Below are 21,154 nucleotides of genomic sequence, written 5' to 3'. Positions count from 1 at the left end.
TTTGTGTGGCGTTTTCTCTTGTCCCAATTCTATTGAGTCTTTGATCTGTTTCTCTTTCCACAGATACTGTCTGTCCTGCTGAGTATTTCCAGCATTTTATCTTGTTTCAGATTTCCAAAATGTTCCGGAACAGATGTGTCCAAATTTTAGGTGGAATCAGAGATGATTGATCATCTAATCAGAGGATAACTGTTTAAAAAATGATGAAAGTATGGAGAGGACAGATGCAGGGAAGATGTTCCACCAGGCTCAAACACAACTCCATACTGCTGTTATAAATCTTTCGAACGCTGCCCAGTACAAAAAGATGGACTCTTGACCTTGCAGTCTAAGGCAAAGTTGCCACAACTTTACACCTTATTGTCTACCAGCACTGCACGCTCTCTGTAACTGTCTCACTTTATTCGGCACTCCGTTGTGCTGTAGTGCAGTGATATGATGAAATTATCTGTGTGGATGGCATACTAAACAAAATTTCCCACTGTATCTCATGGACAGTGTGACAACAATGAACCAAGTTACCAATTTAATTTGCCATTATTGAGGTGCTTTCAATGTAAGAAGGTAACTAATAAATCCATTGGGGAATTCAGAGGAATCTCCTTTCTGCAGACAAAGATCAATGGCGATAGGTCGATGTAAGCAATGGAGATGGGTTGTAGGAGGCTGGGTAAACACACAAGGGAAAAGGTAATCAGGAAAAGCACAGGAAGACAGTGGAAGGTCCAGGGAGCTAGCATTAAGCAGAGGGGTCATATGGCTTTTTCTTGTGCTGTACACTTGACATCATAGAGCGAGGTTCATGTGGAACTGCTTGGTCTAGAGAGACTATTCAAATGTGCTGAAAAAACAAGGATGATAAGCACCATTATACACACAGACTGTTCATCTAAAGATAATGACAAAGGTCTGACTGACAGCTAATGTGATTGCTGTGTATGTAAGGTACTGATGAAACAAACGAGGGAACTAAGGGCAAATTAGCTTAACATGGGTGGTAGTAACTAGATGGAAAGATAGTCTCATTATTAGTGATATAATACAGCACTCAGCATGAATTCTCAAGGAAGATTGTGCTCCGTGAAGAAGTACCGTCAGAAATAGATAATGGTAATGAAGCAGACGAATGTATTTTAAGTTACAACAGACATTTGGTAAGGTGCTGCACAGAAAGCTCCGAGTGTCCGGAGCTGTTAGAGCCGCTTTAGGGTATCAGAATCACTGGGAGCAGAACTCGGGAAGGAGAGGATAAGGCAGGGAAGCATTTATCAATACCAGGAGTAACTTGGACCTGAGAAATGAAGGGCAATTGCAACGTTTTCCAATGAAGCTGATTGTTGATACGTGATTTATGCTGAAGAAGATGCAACACGTAAATTTTTAGAATGTACCAGCACAGAGTAACTAACTTCAGTGTATACAGGTGTGTTGTTGCATGTTGGTGTGAAATGCAAAGATGTGCTGAACTTGAGAAATACTCTGAATGGGTTAATGATTCAACAGGCAACTGGGTTATTGCAGCCATCAAAACATCGATGTGGTTCATTTGCTGAAAACTGAGTAACAAAGGGAAACCATTCAGTTTGTACAGAACCTTGATTAAACCTCACATGAAAAGTTCAAACAGATACAATGTAGTAAGGATTATAATCATTGTGTGGACTTCCAAGAAAGTGATTTTTGTTTTTCCTGTTCCCAGAACACAAGCATTGACTGGTCGTTACTGTCCAAGAAAGAATGCCTGAAATACGGAGGCCGCATGGTTGGTGCAAGTTGTCACTATGTCCCAGATGTCACCCTGATGTCATTCATCCTTTTCCTCGGTACCTACAGCTGTTCAATGACACTAAAGAACTTCAAAACCAGCCCCTATTTCCCAACCAGGGTGAGTTACATAGATCAACACTTGGTGCCAGTCTACCAGAGGCTATTTAATTTGTATTACATGTTAAGCTACCAGCAAAGAGCATGAACTCAGAGGTGGACCTGTCACATGCAATGCTGGGAGCATTCTTATCCAATAAGTGGTAAAGCCGGGGCAGAGGGCGAGGCATGGAAACTGGAGCCAGGGTTGGGGGAATGCAGAGGTCTCGCAGGGTGATAGGACTGGGAGAGGTCAGTGATTTGGGAAGGAACTACGGACACAGTTGGATTGTGAACACAGTTGGGTGATGGTGGAACGGGCTGGTGTGGGATACAGTATGACGGAGGTCTGAATGATGTGACAGTGGCAGGAGGGCATTGGGATTATTGAGCAGGTTGTATCAAGGTGAATGCTGCTGTCCCTTGCCAATAACCTATTGTTAACTGTCCCGCAAAACTTTGTTCTGGGAACCTCCTGAACATACTGATGGAACACACCAAGGCTACCTACCTCCACTCAGATCCCCTTTAAATCTATTTCCTCTCAACCTCAACCCAAGGTCTCTAGTTCTGGACTCCCCTACACAAGGGGGAAGAAGACTGTATACATTCATCTTATCAATGCCCCTCAACCTCCCTTATGCTGCCCCTCAGTCCCCCGTGCTCCAGGGAATACAATCGCAGCTATCCAGACAACTCAATGTTGGAGCACAGCTCTATAATATCAGAGAAACCCGGATACAGCCCAATGGCTCCTGGAGCAAGCTGGTGGGTCAAGGAAGCAAACCCATCGGTATCAAAAATATGGACCAATCAATAATTCTGGTCTTGGGCTTGTGCACAGGCCTTTTAGCCTACTGACTACCAAAATATACATTTTATAGAAGGCAGAACCTCTCAGTAAACTTTGAAATTACTGTAAAGCAAGCCAGGAAACACTCAAAAAACATCTTAATAATAAAAATATAGCAATCATTGTCACAATAGTAATATCTGCAAGAGGTATCACAGGACCATAAGATATAGGAGCAGAATTAGGCCTCTTGGCCTATCAGGTCTGCTCCGTCATAGCTGAAACTATTTTTCCTCTCAGCCCCAATCTTCTGCCTTCTCTCTGTATCCTTTTATGCTCTGAGCAATCAGGAATCTGTCTACCTCTGCCATAAATATACATAAAGACTTGACCTCCACAGCTGCTTGTGGCAATGAATTCCACAGATTTACCACTTTCTGGCTAAAGAAATTCCTCCTCACCTTCATTCTAAAAGGACACCCTTCTATTCTGAGGCTGTGTCCTCTGGTCCTAGACTCTCCCACCATAGGAAACGTCCCATCCACATCCACTCTATCAAGGCCTTTCACGATTCGATAGGCTTCAATAAAGTCACCCCTTGTCTTTTTGAATTCTAGTGAATACGGGTCCAGGACCACCAAACTCACAAGTGAGGACTCACCTGTGCTTTATAAAGCCTCAACATTCCTTCCTTGCTTTTATATTCTAGTCCTCTTGAAATGAATGCTAACATCACATTTGCCTTCCTCACTACAGACTTACCCTGAAAATTAACCTTTAGGGAATCCTGCACAGGGACACCCAAGTCCTTTTACAGCTCAGATTTTTGAGTTTTCTCTCCATTTAGAAAATAGTCTATGCTTTTATTTCTTCTACCGTAGTGCATCACCATACATTTCCCAACACTGTTCCATCTGCCACTTCCTTGCCCATTCTCCTAATCTTTCTAAGTTCTTCTGTAGCCTCTCTACTTCCTCAAAACTACCTGCCCCTCCACCTATCTTCGTATAATCTGCAAGCTTCGTAACAAAGCCATCAATTCCATCATTCAAGTCATTGACATACAATGTAAAAAGAAGTGGTCCCAACACAAACCCCTGTGGAACGCCACTAGTCACAGGTGGCCAACCAGAAAAGGTTCCCTCTGTTACAAGCAAGAGAAAGTCTACAGATGCTGGAAATCCAAGCAAGGCGCAGAAATTGCTGGAGGAACTCAGCAGGCCAGGCAGCATCGAAGGCAGTCCTGCTGAAGGGTCTCAGCCCAAAATATTGACTGTACTCTTTTCAATAGATGCTGCCTCGCCTGCTGAGTTCCTCCAGCATTTTGAGTGTGTTGCAAGACTCCTTCTATTCCCGCTCTTTGCCTCCTGCCAATCAGCTACTGCTGTATCCATGCTAGTATCTTTCCTGTAACTTGTGCTTGGCTATTCCCGGACCTCGGGTTTTACCAGCTTGAGCTGAGAAAAAATAAACACACAACAATAATAATAATGATCCTGTTTTCCACTCACATCCCCATCCACTTACACCCCAAACTTCTCCCACCATTCACTGTACACTAGGATTAATTTGTACAACTTAAAGAAAATACTTATTACAATATTTATTACAATACAGTGGAAGGCCATTCAACCCGTTGTGTCTCTGTTGGCTCACAGAGCAGTCCATTCCTCATTACCTCTCTCTGTAACTTTAACTCCATATCAACACCTTCCGGATTCCACTACTTCTATTTATGGTGTGCAGTTAACCAACCAACCCACACAACTTTGTGCCACGTACTCCAGTTTCCTCCCACATCCCAAAAACCCACACAGGGAGAATGTGCAAACTCCATAAAGACAGCAGATGAGGTCCTGGACCCCTTCGAGCTGTGATACTACCTGCCGTAACTGGGTGAAGTGCAGTGCCTTAGATTTCTATGGTGCCTTTCACAAGTTCTGTGGAGCCACATGAGATTACGCTGTGGGTGTGTGGACTGGGAGGAGCTTTCTGCAGCTGTCCTGTCTGGCGTGGAGCAGAGGAACCTGGTTCAGTGACACATTCTGTACCACCTTCCACCCCATGCCTCTTATTCAGCCCAGACCAAGTGATTGTCGGTCTGTGGGATGCTGCTGTGCGGTGTTCAGTCTGTGCCTCCTTGCAACATCAGAGTGAGTTCGGCATGCAAGTGTCGTGGTGAAACCGGAGACACCAGTGAGAGATCAGCAGGCAAGGGAGCAAAGAGAAACATAATAAACGAGCTGCATTAAGGCAAAAGCAGCCGGTAACTCAAAACCAGAGTGGAAATTCTATTTGCCATCAGGTATCTGTTGTGAAGCCAAGAGGCTGCTTCCACAGCCAACAGGAGCTTTATGAGCTCTTACACTGCATGACTAGCTGACTGTATGTCAGTGAGACCGCACTTTTTATGCTGCTACACTATAGGAAGGAAGTGATTAAGCTAGTGAAAATGCAGATAACGTTCAGAGGCATGTTGACACAAGAGTCGAAAGGTGCTGGATTTTGGAGCAACACACAATCTGCTGGAGGAACTCAGCCTGTCAAACAGCATCAGTGATGGGAAAGGAACTGTCAACACTCTGCATCAGGACCCAAAACATCAACCATTGCTTTTCCCCACAGATGCTGCTCCACCCGCTGAGGTCCTCTGGTAGTTTGCTTTTGACAAGGACAAGAGGGTTTGAGTTACAAGGGTAGGATGGACAGGCTGGGGCTATTTCAAAGATTATTTTATTATCAAAGTGTGTATGCAGCATACTACCCTGAGACTGGTCTTTCCGGGCCTCAAACTTTTCCACCTCCTCTTCTCATAGTTGATAGTGATGAGCCCCACTGTCATCATCGGTGAACTTGACAATCAGGTCTGCCTGTGTTTGGCCTATTGACCTCTGGACTGCTCCTCCCCATATACTTACCTCGATGGCTTTTAAATGTTTCTAATGTACTTGACTCAAAAATTCTTTCTTTCTATATAAACACCACCCTTTTCGAGAAGAAGCTGCCCCAATATCCCTTCTAAGTCCCTCACCTCTGAACCTATGCCCTCTGAATTTGAATGCTGTCAAATTCAAAACCTCTCAGAAACCTTTGAAATTGTGGTCTGGAGCAAAGATGTAATGAGGCAAAACAAAATAATAGCTGTAATATTAAGCTGTTTGTGACATGATTGAGAGCTTAATAATAGCCAGGGATAGTTCCACCACGGTCCAACTGCTCAAGGGGACAGATAAATGAACAGAAGTAGTTTGATTATCACTGACTTGTCATCAAACGTTTTGTTTTGTGGAGCAGTACAATGCAATACATAAAAGTGCCATAAATTACAAAACATAAACAGTGCAAAAGAAGAACAGAAAATAGTGAAAAGGTTTACGTTCTGAGCAAGGTCTCACAGGAGTATCTGATCCCAGGTTCAGCTGTGTTTTTCTAACTTGGTGAACCACTCAGGTTTGGGAGGAGAGTTCATCTTCTCAGGAGGACTCTCACTTGCTGAAAATTTCCCCAAACAATGCCTGGCTTAGCGGGGAGAAGACAGGTAGCTGGGTGGCATTGTGCAGGATCCCCACTCACTCGTCTCTCCCTCTGTTTACAAACCCTCCCCCCCATCAGATCCGGAAGCTAATCAGTGACTTTGCCATCATCCTGACCATCCTGATCTTCTGCGGCTTGGATGTCCTGGTTGGAGTCGACACACCAAAGCTAATCGTGCCAAGTGAGTTCAAGGTATGAATCGTTCTGTCTCCATCTCTGAAACATTTCCCAATGTGTATTCGGGAGTTGAAACTGATATTGGCTGCTGTGACTGACCACTGTTGATAAGACTCCTGAAGTTTCAGAACATCTCATTGTCTCTCTCATAAACAGCTGCATGAGGCTATTCTGCCCATTCCACCTTTCCTGACTCTTTCAAATTAGAATGAAATTAATGACACTACCAATTAGTGTTTTCCAGATGTTTATCTATTTCCGTTCAGAAATTTCCTATTGAATCTGTAACTGTTAATCATTGCTGGACACTCGTGCATAAGGGAGAGTCAGTCTGCCCTTTCCTCCTTCACATCCTTTGCTGATCCCCGTGACTTTGTCCCCTCTCATCTCCAGGATGGCAGAGTGGTGCAGCGGGTAATGCAGCTGACTCACAGCTCCAGAAATCCTGGATCAATCCTGACCTCAGATGCAATCTCTCCCTGCTACCTCCCGGGGCTGAATTTCATCCCACATCCCAAAGCTGTGAAGGATTCTCTTTATCCAAGTGGCAGATCACGTGAAACCATTGGTCCGCAGACTGTGCCCACAGTGGTCAGCTCTCATGGAATAACAGAGCTGTACAGCAGGGCAATAGACCTTTTGGCCTACCTGCCCTATGTAAACCATCAACCACCCCTCCACTACACGAGGGGCAATTTACAGTGGCCAGTTGACCCTCCGACCCCCACATTTTTGAGTTGTGGGAGGAAACTGAAGCACCCAGGGGAAACCCGGGTGGTCACAGGGAAAACATCCAATCTCCAAACAGACAATGCCGGAGGCCGGAATAGAACCTTCACTGCTGGGGCTGTCAGGCAGTGGCTCTGCTTGCTCCCCGTTCCTCTTCGGAACACAGAACAAGTGGGAGGATTCGCACCGTCCTTGATGTACCCATTCTGAGCCATCAGCAGCTTTATCAGAAGGTAAAGCATTGAGATGGCCTGGGGTTTGTTCAAGGAAAGACCTGAGGGACACGTACAGTGTACAAGGAGGCTATTCCACAGTGCCTGTGTCAGCACTCCGAAGCAGATGTCTGGTACAATCCAATTCCCACTGCTCAGCAAACCTTTTCAAAACTTCCTGTTAAACCAGCCCTCTCAGGTTGAGCTGGAGGTGCCAGTGGTAGCGTTGTAGATGAGGTCAGCTGGTGTCACTCTGCATTTGCTGCTTTTCCATCAGTAATGCACACACACAAAAGCTGTCATGCAGGTCACGTGTCAGGTGCAGTGTAAAGAAACTTAAACTGCTAGCTTTAGTTTCAATGAGCACCATGCCATCTGAGACAGATACAATTGGGATCAAATAGTCAGTGAGTCGGCCTTATATGTACAACTCTTCCTCAGTCACAGAGATGAAAGGGTGCTGATGAAGGGTCTCGGCCTGAAATGTCGACTGGTTATTCCCCTCCATAGATGCTGAGTTTTGTGTATGTTGTACAGGGGTGACTAAACTTCTTGCCCCTGAGGGAAGGAACTGGTCAGTCTGTCTGTACCCAGAGTTAACGTGCCTGGAGGGAAGGAGAGGAAACGGAAAGGTCTCATCTCTGACTCTGGCCAACAAAAGATGATGGGTCTTCTGTCTTCCTCCTCCTTCGAGTGAGGGAGCCACATTGGCTATTTCCCAATCTAGTGATGACTCCTGCAATTTGAAAAATTTCAGCTGAATGGCTTTGTCTCCTGGGTGCAGACAGTCAGATCCTGGTGATTTGACCACCTTTACAACCTGTGAGATTCTCTAATACTTTCTGCCTTGTGACTGGGATTTTTACAAACCTCCACATTAGTGATATTTGCTGTGAAGACTGGCATACCTGTTATTTCTTTGCCCCAGTTACTAATTCACCAACCTTATTCTTTAGAGCAGGGGCTCCCAACCCTTTTTATGCCATGGACCCTTACCATTAATTGAGGGGTCCATGAACCCCAGGTGGGGAGGAGATTCTATACCTGCCTTAGCCTCCTCCTTCCGATGTGTATATCCACAGGAATTCTCACTATTTGTTTTGGTCTTACACCCATACTTTCCTCTCCAAGTCAGTCCTCCTCCTCAAATCTCCACTCACTCTTCTGAATAGGGCACAGGCCAGTCCAATCCACCCTTTCTGGGTGTAGTAAATGTTCTGAACTGCTTCTAATGCATTAACATCCTTTCTGTAATGAGGAGTCAAAACGCCACAGTACATCAAAGAGCAAGTTGAGAAGATGGTGGCACACTTGGCTGCTGTGGCCACCTTGGGTTCATTTAAAGGTGTATTTATATGTTCTGTACATCCTATTACGAATGCAAGTCACAACTGGATACATCAAATTCTGAAGGACTATCTCGTCAGTGAGTTGCTTAATAATGATGGAGCTGGACTTGCTTTGTTGTGTGGTCACCTGGACTTGTGTACCCGTTGTGTCAAGACGGAGCGTGATGCAACAAACAGAGCCAGTGATTGCTGTAGCCATTTTTATTTTAATTGCAAGACCCTATTGACCATTGGTGTAGTGTAGAATACAAGTCCGGTTCTCTGGTTCATTGGCGAGACCGACGACGGGGAAGCTGAGCTGCCTCAGTTGGGGCGAGGACTAGGCCCATACCGCAGGATCGCCTGTTGCATCAGTCCAGGGGAGAGATGCCAGAATTGGTGTGAGAGAGAGCAGAGGTGTGGTGGGCACACTGGAGTCCATGTTGGTTAAGGGTTGGTCTCTCCTGTTGGTGCTGCCCTCTAGTGTTTGCTCAGCACTGCTCTCTGGTGGGTTCACTCATTGCTGCCTCCGGTGTTAGCTGTGTGGAAGAACAAGCTGGACCGGGACAACTTACCATCAATTTAGTCATTCTACTCTGGGACATGGGGCAAATTTGTTTTCTTCTTTGTGACTACATTTCTGAAATCATAACTGTATGTGCTACTTGTGCTATGTGCAGTGCACTGTTTGCTGTTGATAATGTGTATTGTACCTTGGCCCTGGAGGGACGCTGTTTCATTTGGCTATATTCATGTATGGTTGAATGATAATTAAACTTGATCTTGAATTTGAACTAAAACCAAATTTCCTCAACTTTCACCTCCAATTCCACCAGCAATAACTGGTAACATTTTATTAGAACATTGAGCGTGAAAGAGGAGCAGGCCCTTTGGCCCATGATGTTGTGCTGAACTAATTAAATGAGTAATTAAACACCTGACAAAGCTGATCCCTTCTGCCTACACATGGCCCATATCCTTCCCTTCTTTGTACATTTATGAGAACAAAAGCAATAGGAACAGCAGTTGGCAAACTGTTAAGACTGCTGTGCCATTCGATAAGATTATGACTGGTCTAGTTGTGGACTCCACCTACCTGCTCTTTCCCCATAACTCCTAATTTCCCTGCTATGTTAAGACCTAATTACCTTAAATATATTCAATGGGGTAGCCTCTATTGTTTCGCTAGGCAGAGAATTCCACAGATTCACTCTACTCAAAAAAGCAGATTCTCTTCATCTCTGTCCTAAATCTATTCCCCTGAATCTTGAGGCTATGTTCCCTAGTTCTAGTCTCACTCACCAGTAGAAACACTTTTCCTGTCTGTATCTTATTTATCCCTTTCTTGATTTTATATGTTTCTATCAAACTTACTCCCTTTCACATTAAATATATACTCTCTGGTATGAGCTATTTTGACACCGAGAAAAAGATACTAGCTGCCTAACCTATTTATTAGCTTTCCTAAATACTTGCTGTTCCTGCATCTGAGCCTTTAGTAAATCATGCTCAGATCCCTCAATAACTGTAATCTCTCACTATTTCAATAATATACCTTTTAATTTTATCTACCAGAATGAGTAAGTTCAAATTTTCCCCACATTACACTCCCGTTACCTGGTCTTTACCCACACATTTGACTTATCCATAACTACCTGCAACCTCCAAGAGGCACAGAGTTAGCCAGCGTGGAAATGAGTCATTAGGCCCAATCTAGTCCACGCCGACTAAGATGCCCCGGTTCCACTGACGAACCAGGTAGTGGCGTGGTTTAGTATCACCATCGAAAGAGGCAGCAGCACGCACTCGAGCATTGGCACAGGAGTTCTGCTGAGGCATCCTGCATGGGAGGTTGAGCACATGATCTCCCGGGGGTGTCATCCAGCGACTGACGTGATCCACGTGGGTCCTCTGGCAAGGGTGCAAGGATGATTGATCCTGAGGTTCTGTGCTTCATTGTACTGTGATTTGGAGCATTGTCATCAGTTTTGATCACCCTTTTATAGGAAAGATGTTATTGATCTAGAAAGAGGGCAGAAAAAGGTATATTGGGATGCTGCCTGGACTTGGGGGGGCCTAAGTTACCAGAGAGGATTTTATTCCCTTGAATTTAAGGGGTGCCTGACAGAGGTATGTATGATCATGGGGGCATAGACAGCGTTAAAGCACATAACACGAGGAGATCTGCAGATGCTAGAAATTCAAACAACACACACAAAATGCTGGTGGAACACAGCAGGCCAGGCAGCATCTTTAAGGACTGTCGACGTTTCCGGCTGAGACCCTTCGTCAGGACAAAGCATGTAGCCTTTTTCCCCAGGAACGAGGTGCTGAAATAAAGTGGGAAAAGTTTAAGAGTAGAGGCAAGGAATTTATAAAGGACGTCAGGGACAGCTTTTTCGTACGTAAGGTGGTGCATGTTCAGAATGAGCTGACAGAAATAGCGGTCGAGCCAGGCACATAAGCTATGTTTAAAAGCCATTGAGATAAGTACATGGATAGAAGATGTTTAGAGAGCTATAGGCTAAATATGGGCAAATAGGACGAACTCACAGGGAAACACAGTTGGCATGAGTTAGTCGGACTGGAGGGTCTGCTCCCATTCTGTATGACTAATTCAAGTTAATGTGTTTTGGGGGTGGGGGGAGGTGTTGACAGGAATGTGTGTTCCTGACAATGGTTATTACCCTGTTTTTTAACTTGTTAACTTACTGTTCCTCCCTTAGCCAACCAACCCAAAGAGAGGATGGTTTGTGCCGCCATTCGGAGGCAATCCATGGTGGGTGTGTCTGGCCGCTGGCCTCCCAGCTCTCCTCATCACCATCCTGATCTTCATGGACCAACAGATCACAGCCGTCATTGTCAACAGGAAGGAGCACAAACTGAAGGTCAGCATTTGACGTGTGTTAGTGATCTGATGGGGTTTGGTTCACTTATCGTCTCGTGCTGAGGGTTTTCAGTTGGTCAGAGTCCTCTGCTTTCTCCAGGGCCTTACAAAATTCCTGCCAATCATGAATGATTTCCCTATTTCCAGTGGGTAAGTTCCCACTGACTCCCAGAGTTATATTGAATTACAGAAATGTTTCTACAATTTCCTGGGGGAACATTTGCGCTGAGTTCCCATTGTTATAGTTGAATGCATGCAATATCTGAATAACGTGGGTGACTTTGTAGCACAGTTATAGATTGGCAGGCATTACTGAGTCATGGCTGAAATATGATCATATTTGGGAGCTTAACATCCAAGGATACATGTTCTATCAAAAGGACAGACAGGTTGGCAGAAAGGATGGTGTTACCCTGTTAGTAAAAAAAAATTATATCAGATCTTTAACAAAGGTGACGTAGGATTGGATGATGTAGAATCCATATGGATCAAGTTAAGAAGCAGGACCTATACAAGTAGGTTGGTGCTGGATCCCATGAGAGGATTTTTAGAATGCTACAAGATAGCATTTTTAGAGCAGCTTATGGTTGAGCCTACTAGAGCATCAGCTATTCTGGATTGGGTGTTGCGTAATGAACTGGATTTAATTAGAGTTTAAGATAAAGGAACTCTTTGGGGGACATAGATCACAATATGATGGAATTCACCCTGCAATTTGAGAAGAAGCTGAACTCAGGTATATGAATATTACAGTGGAGTAAAAGGAATTACAGAGGAATGAGAGAGGAGCTGGCCAATATTGATTGGAAGGGGGCACTAGCAGCGATGGCGGCAGAACAGCAGTGGCTGGAGTGTCAGGTTCAATTCGAAAGGTGCAGGATAGATACATCCCAAAGAAGAAGTCATCTTCTAAAGGCAGGATGACACAACCGTGGCTGACAAGAGAAGTCAATGCCAAAATAAAATCAAAAATAAGACATATAATAGAGTTAAAATTAAGTTAGAGGATTGGGAAGCTTTTAAAAACCAACAGAAGGTAACTAAGAAAGCCATAAAGGTGGAAAAGATGAAATACCAACATAAGCTAGCCAACAACATTAAAGAGGATATCAAATGTTATTTCTTCAGACATATAAAGAGCAGAAGGGAGGTGAGTATAGACATGGTTCTGGAGAGTTAGTAATGGGGGGTAAGGAAATGGCAGACAAACTGGATAAGCAGGATAGACAAAAGTGAATTGGTGGATGTTGTGTACTTGTACTTTAAGAAGGTCTTCGACAAAGTGCTAATATGAGGCTGCTTAACAAGTTCAGAGTGCATGGTGTTACAGAAAAGATACTAGCATGGATAAATCATTGGCTGATTGGCAGGAGACAAAGTGTGGGAATACAGGGAGCCTTTTCTGAATAGCTGCCGGCGACTGTTGTTCCACAGGGGTCAGTATTGGGACCACTTCTTTTTATGTTGTAGTTCGATGATTTGAATGATTGAGTTAATGGCTTTGTGTCCCAAAACACACTTCTTGTAAGATATTATCCTCTCTGGTACTTTCACAGAATATCTTAAATCTTTAAATTGGTATAATCCATATTTTCTGACTCTATATATATGTTTCATTAACCCGAATCATATGTAATCCTGAAACCCCTATTAAATCTCCTTTTCCTTAGCCAACAGTCCCTGGACAGCCCTGAAACCATTCAGTAGCCCCACTCCAGTGTGTCTGGGCTCCAAATTATTGGTGTCATCCGTGGGTGACGGGTTTCTGAGGTCCAGGCACTTGGTTTTAGTGACCATAAGATCAGCTTGGCCATATCGGCTTCAGATGCTGACGGGAAGGACCATCCTGCGTCAGGATAAAGGGTTATCACACACTTGTCTTTCCAGGAATTTTAATCACTTGATGCCAGGCCCTTCTTGGCAAGAGTTCCTGCTGACATTAATCACACAGAGGAACAAGTCTGGCAGTACTTCTCTAACCCCACAGCGATGCAAGATCTCTGCTCCCTTTCAACCTAGAACACAGGGCAGGAACAGCCCATTGGCCCACCATGACTGTGCCAACTGTGATACCAATCTAAGCAAATACTAACTGCTTGCATGTGGTCTATACCCCTTCATTCCCTGCCTGTTCATGTGTCTGTGCAGACTTTTACTCTGCCCTTCATGCCATTGTTCAACCTCTGGTTGCCACACCTATGGACAGAGCACCAAATTCAGGATTTTCCTCCCATAGACCTCTGCTACTTTGAGATGTCCCTTGACCTTATCTCTTTGACCACGTCTTTAGTTACTGCTGTGGTGTGGAATCAGCTTGATTTTGTTTGATAGTACTCCCCCGAAATATTTTGAGGTAATTTTTCCATGCATTTTATGTAAACGGAAGCTGCTGTTGCTGAGATAGTCCTCTACCAACTCAATGGACAGGGCAGCAGAACCATAGGGATGTCCACCAACTGGGACTTGCCTTTCAAGCCTACACCATCCTGACTTGGAAATATCTGGCCATTCCTTCACTGTCTCCAGGATCAAAATCCTGGAACTCCCTTCCTAACAGTATTGTGGGTACACCCACACCTCAAGAAGTGCAGAACTTCAGTAGGGAAATTCTCCACCACCTTCTTGATGATGGGCAATTAAATGCTGGCTCAGCCTCTGAAGCCCACGTTTTCATACAAAACGGGTGGTTGGATAGAAAATTAGGTGCCTAGAAAGAGAGAAAGAACAGAAATAGTTCTTGGGTGAACTCAGCTCATTGACATTCACCATCATAAATACTGATTGAATGGTGTCAATAACCTTTCCACCCTCCTGTGCCCCCACTCTCACGCCTGCCTCTTTCACACTTTCAACATACCCCTCCCTTAGAACAAGCTGACTTTAAGCCATTTCTGTCTTTTCTCTGAAACAATGAGTTAACCGGGGAGGTGGCTGTGTATCCAAGAGCAACTGGAGCGATAAAAGGCAAGAATATAGATTGCAGCCACTTAAAAACAATTCCTGTGGAACAAGAAAAAGAAACAAAAATATAAGGCGTTGCTAGTCCTGCTCTATTTTACACTAGTTCCGAAGCTGACTGCCAAGAACAGGTCAAGGCGGCTTCACACAGATCAGTGATGCTAAAAGAAGTTAACGGTGGATGATGCATCATCAATAAGCAAAGGAGGAAATGTCCCTGAGTCAGGCTGGTCACGTCCAGGCAGCGTGGACCCGGACTCCCGCTGGAACTCCCACTACCAATCACCGCTCCTCTCGCTACTCTACAACCTACAGACTCACTTTTCGGGAGTCTTTACAACTAGATAAGCTAGGGGCATTTAAGAAAAGCTTAGATAGGCATGCAGATAGTAGAAAAGTGGAGGCCTGTGTAGGAGGGAAGCGTTACATTGATCTTAAAAACTTTGGCATAACTCCATGAGCTGAGCTGATCGACCTGTACTGTGCTATTACTCTCAGTATTACTTTTTATTTGCATTGTTCGTCTTCTTTTGCTCATTGGGTCTTTGTGTATTTATGTATAGTTTTCATGAATATCTTTTCCCCATCGGTGGGGGAGAAGAGAGAGAAATTGCCTTTCAACTCATGAGAGAGCATAGACCATCAACTTTTTGCTGTTGATGTTTCTATAGCAGGCAATTTCTTTTCTACGAGGTCGAGTTGCTAGCTCGGTGCTCAACCCAGCACGGATGGCAAGCATGCATGGGAGCCGGCTGGGTTTGAACTTGGCACCTTCCGCCCCAAAGTCCAGCGCTGATGCCACTACGCCACCAGCCAGCTTTTCCCCATCAGTGCCTGCAAGAAAATGAATCTCATTGTAGTATATGGTAACATATACTCTAGTTGTTTAAATACTAAATTTACTTTGAACTTTGGGTGGGGAATTCAATAGCACCATGGGAGCACCTTCACTGGAAGGTGGTTCACCCCCCCCCCCCCCCCCAACTTCTCAAGAGCACTTAGGGATGAGCAATAAATGCTGGTCGTGTAGGTAGTGCCCACCTCCTGGGAACTAATGATCAGATGTGTGGGAGGAAGGCAGGGTGTCTCTACCTGATGTGAGCCTCACGTAGAATCACAAGGAGGAACCACATCACTAACCTACCGTTTGGCTCAAGGAGCCTTTCTGTCAGCAGGTCTCTTCCTCCCACAGCCATTTGTCTTTACGCCTCCTCATTTAGTGTCGTAGTGTCGTACAGCACAGAAAGAGGCCCTTCAACACAACTCATCCATGACAACTAAGATGCTCATAGCTAGTCCCATTTGCCTAAGTTTGACTCAAATCTTTCTATCCTATCCATCTACCTGGTCAAATTTTTTTTTAGTGTCTTAATCACTTCCTCTGACCAAAAGACTTTGTACCAAGCTCCCTTACCTCATTAGGTCATTCCATATATTGACCATACCCAGTGTAAAAAGTTACCCCTCACATTCCTATTAAATCTTAAAACCCCAACGTTCTGGAAAAGCTGTGAAAAAGACTGTGCCTTCACCCTATCTGTGTCTCTCATGATTTTATAGACCTCTATAAGTTTACACATCCGTCTCCTATGCTCCAAGGAATAATGTCCTACCCTACCCAACTTCTCCCTATAACCCAATCCCTTGAATCCTGGCAACATCCTTATAAATCTTTTCTATGCTCTTTCCAGCTTAATGCTATAATTCTTTTAACAGGATAACCAAATTGGTACATGGAACTCTAGATGTGGTCTCACCAGCGTCTTGCACAGCTGCAAAATAGCAGATCAACTTCTATACCCAGTGCCCTGATCAATGGGGGCCAGTATGTCAGAAGCCTTTTTCACCACCCTGCCTACCTCTGACATGTTTCCAGGGAACAATGAACTGTGTTTAATGCCACAACTGTGACATAGATTCTGCTTTCTCTGTTTTTACAGAAAGGGGCTGGCTATCACCTCGACCTCTTTTGGGTGGCAATCCTCATGGTTATCTGCTCCTTCATGGGGTTGCCATGGTACGTAGCAGCCACTGTCATCTCCATTGCCCACATTGACAGCTTGAAGATGGAGACTGAAACCTCAGCACCTGGGGAGCTGCCCAAGTTCTTGGGAGTCAGGTAGGTAACATCTCGGGTGCTGGGCTGGGAAGCTAGGATTTATGCAATAAACGTGTGATACAATCTACTTATCAAGGATAGAGATCAGTGCATAAGCAATCTACGCCACTATTCAGCAGGGTAACCTGAGCTTCCGTCTCAACCGGCTTTACTCTCCAATTCCCATATCCCTTTTTCTAAAATGCAGAGAGGATATGGGGAATATTGCCTCAATGGACAGTCACACAGCATGAAAACAGACTGTATGCCAATTTGGTCCATGCCATCAAGATCCTCCATCCATCTTAGAGCCATTTGCCAGCATTTGGCCCATAACCTCCTACATGTACCTGTCCAACTGTCTTTTAAAGGTTGGTTATAGTACTCGTCTCATCCACTTCCTGGTAGCTTATTCCACACAGATTACCCCTCAGTCTCTTACACTCCAAGAAAAACAGATCTAGCTTGTACAACCTCTCCCTATAACTGAGTCCCACAAGGCCAAGCAACAACCTTGATATCTTCCCAGTTTAATAATCTCTTTCCTGTAGCAGTGTGACCAAAACTGAAAACAGGACTTCAAATATAACATCACCACAGCATGATCTCCCAATTTCTGGACTCATTACCCTGACTTATGAAGTCCAACCTTGTCAAGCCTCGTCAAACCAAGCCAATGAGTCAACCAGAGCAGCAAGATAAGGAAGGCAGTGAGATAAGCAGGACACTGAACCAACCAGGCTAAGAGTGTGTGACAACCAGGACAGTGCGATAACTAGCAGTCTGTCTATGCTCATGACGTTGGTGAGAAAACCAGGGACAGCTCCGGAGTTGACTTGGTGCCAGGGTCTTCCACTACTACCTGAGAGAGGAGGTGGGCTCTCAGTACCTCTGGCAGTGCAACACTCCGTCTGAGAGAACCTTTGTACCCAAATGCCTGAGCTCGTCAGCAGTGTTAGTACATCACTCCAAACTCCACCGTCACGCGCTGTAGGATGGGGATGCTCAGTCACCCATGCAACCACAATTCCTGTTTTGTAAAGTTCTGTGAGTTTTAAGCTGACTTCCTTGTTGAGCTGCTGCTGTTTTGCTTTATGTCCAGGGAGCAACGAGTAACGGGCATTTTTGTCTTCATTCTGACTGGTGTCTCTGTCTTCTTGGCTCCCATTCTAAAGGTACCTCATTTAAGCATTTATTAATTTTTTTAAGAAGTAATGTTTTTATGTGTTGTAATTGACTGCACAATTCAACAGCATTGACCCACTGTCTTTCTCTCGTCTCTTTGTCGAAGTTTCAGTTTCCCTCTGGTAGGAGAACACCATTTAACCTACTGTGTGTCTCATAATCGCAACAGGAAATTGGTAACACAAGCTACGCACATGTCATGCACACATATACTCTCTCTCTCTCTCTCTCTCTCTCTCTCTCACTCTCACTCTCACTCTCACTCACACACACACATTGTGAGCTGCTGCTTTGTTTCACTGCTACAGCACACTTCTGCCTCCTTGTGACAATTGTGTGCCAGTGCTTCAAAGACATATTGAACAAACGGACTCATGCTATTAGTTGAGGCTTACACATCCTCAAAATACTAAAAAGATTTATTTTCACTATGCAAAATCAACACCTTCCCCTGCTGTGAGTTAAGGTGAACAATGAGGTGTGGGATTCTCTGCCCACTGTGAGAGAAACTATGTCCATGCGTTTCCTAAGCCCTGAGAGTATTCTGATGGGGTGGGGAAGGTGAAGATGACCCTGGTTAGAGGTATGAGAATGATATTTATGATTTGGACCTTGTGCCATCTGGAAGGAGATCAGGAGGGCTGATGCACAAACATCTGTCCAGCACTCCTGGTGAAGCTTGCTTCCCCCACCAAACAAATAAACGCGCGCGTGCGCGCACATACACACACACACACACACTCTCTCTCTCACACTGTTCTGTCTGATGGCTATAGATAAAGGAATTGGTTATTAAAATGGGTTTATTATTGCCATGTGTATTGCATTGAACTGCTACTAAGTTAACCAATTTCACAACACATGCCGGTGATAATAAACTGGATTCTGAAGATACAGTCAATGCTTTGTTTTGAATGCCATCATAAGTTACATGAGTTTGGTACAAGGGATAAGCAATAACAACATTTAGATTATAATGTTACAATTAAAGAGAAATTTCAGTGCAAGCAGACCATAACATGCAAGGGGCATGTCGAAGTAAGATTGTGAGGTTAAGAGGTCCACTCCAGAACTTTATAGCAGTGGGATAAAACCTGTCCTTGACCCTGATGGTGTGTGCTTTCAAGCTTTTGTATCTTCTCCCCAGTGGAAGTGGGAGAAGAGAGTGTATCTCGGATGGGTAGAGACTTTGACTGTGCTGGCTGCTTTTCTAAGGTATGGAGAAGTTCAGACAGGGTCAATGGAAGTGAGTGAGGCTGGTTAGCATGATGGACTGCACTGCGTGCACCACTTTGTGGAATCTCCTGCGGTCTTGGGCAGAGCACGTGCCGTACTAAGCTGCAATGAATCCAGACAGAATGCTTTCTATGGCGTATCTGAGGGTCTACAAGAGCATGCTGATTTCTTTAGACTTCTGTGGAAGTTGAAGCACTGGTGAGTTTTCTTGGCCATTGTGTCTCCATAGTTGGACCAGGATAGGCTATTAGTGTTGTAATAGAAAAATGAAGCTGGCAACCATCTCCAGCTCAGCATCACTGATGCATTGAGGGGCATGTGTTCTGCCCCGATTCCTGAAGACAATGACTAGCTCTTTGGTTTGTCTGATCCCCTACCACTAGTCTGTCTTGTCATTATTGGAGATCCAGCCCACTGGAGTGGAGTCATTTGCAGGTGGAGTTAGATCAGAGTAACATGCGTTTAGAAAGCACACCACAGCTTCTTACAGACATCTCAAACACTGCACAAGCCAGTGAGATGTGTAGGGGCTGTAATAATGAAGGAAAGGTGTAAACTGATTGTTCAAGGATAAACATTAGCCCAAACGTCAAGAAAATCTCCCTTGGTTCCTGTGTAGTCTTTTTGTGTGCAGCTGGGAGCATTTGGAGCCTCTGTTTTAAACCAATGACAGCATCCAAAGGAACTACAGTCTTAAGAAGGCAGAATCCAGCATCAAGGGTCCCCTCCATCCAGATCATGACCTCTTCTTGCTGTTACCTTCAGGCAGGAGGTACAGAACCCAGAATCCCACACCACCACTTTCAGGAACAGCCACTTTCCTGCATCCATCAGGCTCTTGAACTGACCTGCACAAGCTCTAGCTCAGTAACAGAACACTTCGGACCATGTATTGTCTCAGTTTGTGTCTTTGTATGAAGGTCTTGCTTTTGCTCAGTCACCGTATGGTATTATTTGAAGTATAATTTATATTTTGTGTGTTGTTTGTTCTTATATACTTATGATGCTTATGTGAGCAAGTTTTTCATTGTACCTGTACCTCACCATACTTGAGCTTCTACTTGACCTGACAAACAGTGCCCACGACTGTACTGGAGTGTTTGTACCCCACTCTGTTACTAAGACTTCTTTCTTGCTTCTAGTTCATACCGATGCCAGTACTGTATGGAGTATTTCTGTACATGGGTGTTGCTTCCCTGAATGGTGTACAGGTGAGTAGCCACTATTCCAAGTTCACAGTACTCCAGACAAACTCCCTTGTGATTATTAGGCCTTTGTTACAGTTGGAGTGAACACCTCTGGGAAGAATGTAATCAAAGAGGTGTACAAAATTATGTGTATCGCTAGGGTGACTGCACACAGGCTTCTTCCCCTTGGTTTGGGTGGGACTAGAGCAAGAGGTTTATAGTGAAAGGTGAAATATTTACTGGGAATCTGAGAGGTAACTTTACTCGGAGGGTGACGCTGGTGTGGAACGAGCTGCCAGTGGAATTGATAGATGCGGGTTCAATTGTAACAGCTTAGAGAAGCTTGGATAGGTACCTGGACGGGAGGTGTTGGGAGGGATATAGTCCAGGTACAGGTAGATGGGACTAGGCAGAAGATCAAGTCAGCATGGACTAGGTAGGTCAAAGAGTCTGTTTCAGTGTTGCAGTTCACTAAAGAGATTCTCCCTGAAACTCCTTGAGATTTCAGCCACCTTGAGCCAATTAATGGTGGTTCTCCTTCAAAACAGACCATGAGAGTTTCTAAAGTGGAAAAGCCACTGTACTGGGGCAGTTCCACTCTCTCAACCCCCAAAGTCTGGGTCCAGTGGTTTGAGTAGTCGTCACAACCGGGGTCTTCCTTGGTGCAGCGGATGACCGTGCCTCATCAGGCCCCTCGCTCAGAAACCGCCTTCCCAGCTGCTGGGCCTCGTCCGCCCAGTCCGTGAGAGCTGGCTTTGTGTGCTAGCACAGTCACTGGGATATGAGGCCAGGGTACCGGGGTTTGGCTGCTGTCACATGCAAGCAGCTACTTGGAGCCTCAGAAGAGAGCTGAGCGTCCGGTAGGGACCAAAGATGAGTGAGCGGCCCCAGATTGGACACAATAAGCCTCTTCACCAGAGGTGCTACCCTTCCCTGGACACCCCATATCTCCTCATTGATCGAGCCA

General features: G+C 44.8%; 1 protein-coding gene across 4 annotated transcripts in view; it reads left to right on the top strand.

Moving 5' to 3' along the window:
* Nucleotides 1-21,154, top strand: part of LOC132391820 (electrogenic sodium bicarbonate cotransporter 1-like) — a 198,306-nt gene that overhangs the window by 153,002 nt on the left and 24,150 nt on the right. For all 4 annotated transcript variants that reach the window (XM_059965468.1, XM_059965469.1, XM_059965470.1 and 1 more), the window contains exons 16-21: nucleotides 1,700-1,885; nucleotides 6,269-6,382; nucleotides 11,363-11,524; nucleotides 16,422-16,600; nucleotides 17,682-17,754; nucleotides 20,143-20,211. In XM_059965468.1, the coding sequence (XP_059821451.1) occupies nucleotides 1,700-1,885; nucleotides 6,269-6,382; nucleotides 11,363-11,524; nucleotides 16,422-16,600; nucleotides 17,682-17,754; nucleotides 20,143-20,211 (783 nt within the window). The remainder of the gene's footprint in view (nucleotides 1-1,699; nucleotides 1,886-6,268; nucleotides 6,383-11,362; nucleotides 11,525-16,421; nucleotides 16,601-17,681; nucleotides 17,755-20,142; nucleotides 20,212-21,154) is intronic.

The sequence above is a fragment of the Hypanus sabinus genome, chromosome 3 (assembly GCF_030144855.1).
Source record: "Hypanus sabinus isolate sHypSab1 chromosome 3, sHypSab1.hap1, whole genome shotgun sequence".
Lineage (NCBI taxonomy): Eukaryota > Metazoa > Chordata > Chondrichthyes > Myliobatiformes > Dasyatidae > Hypanus > Hypanus sabinus.
Note: the sequence above shows the minus strand (reverse complement) of the source record. Positions and strands in the feature narration are given on the sequence as shown.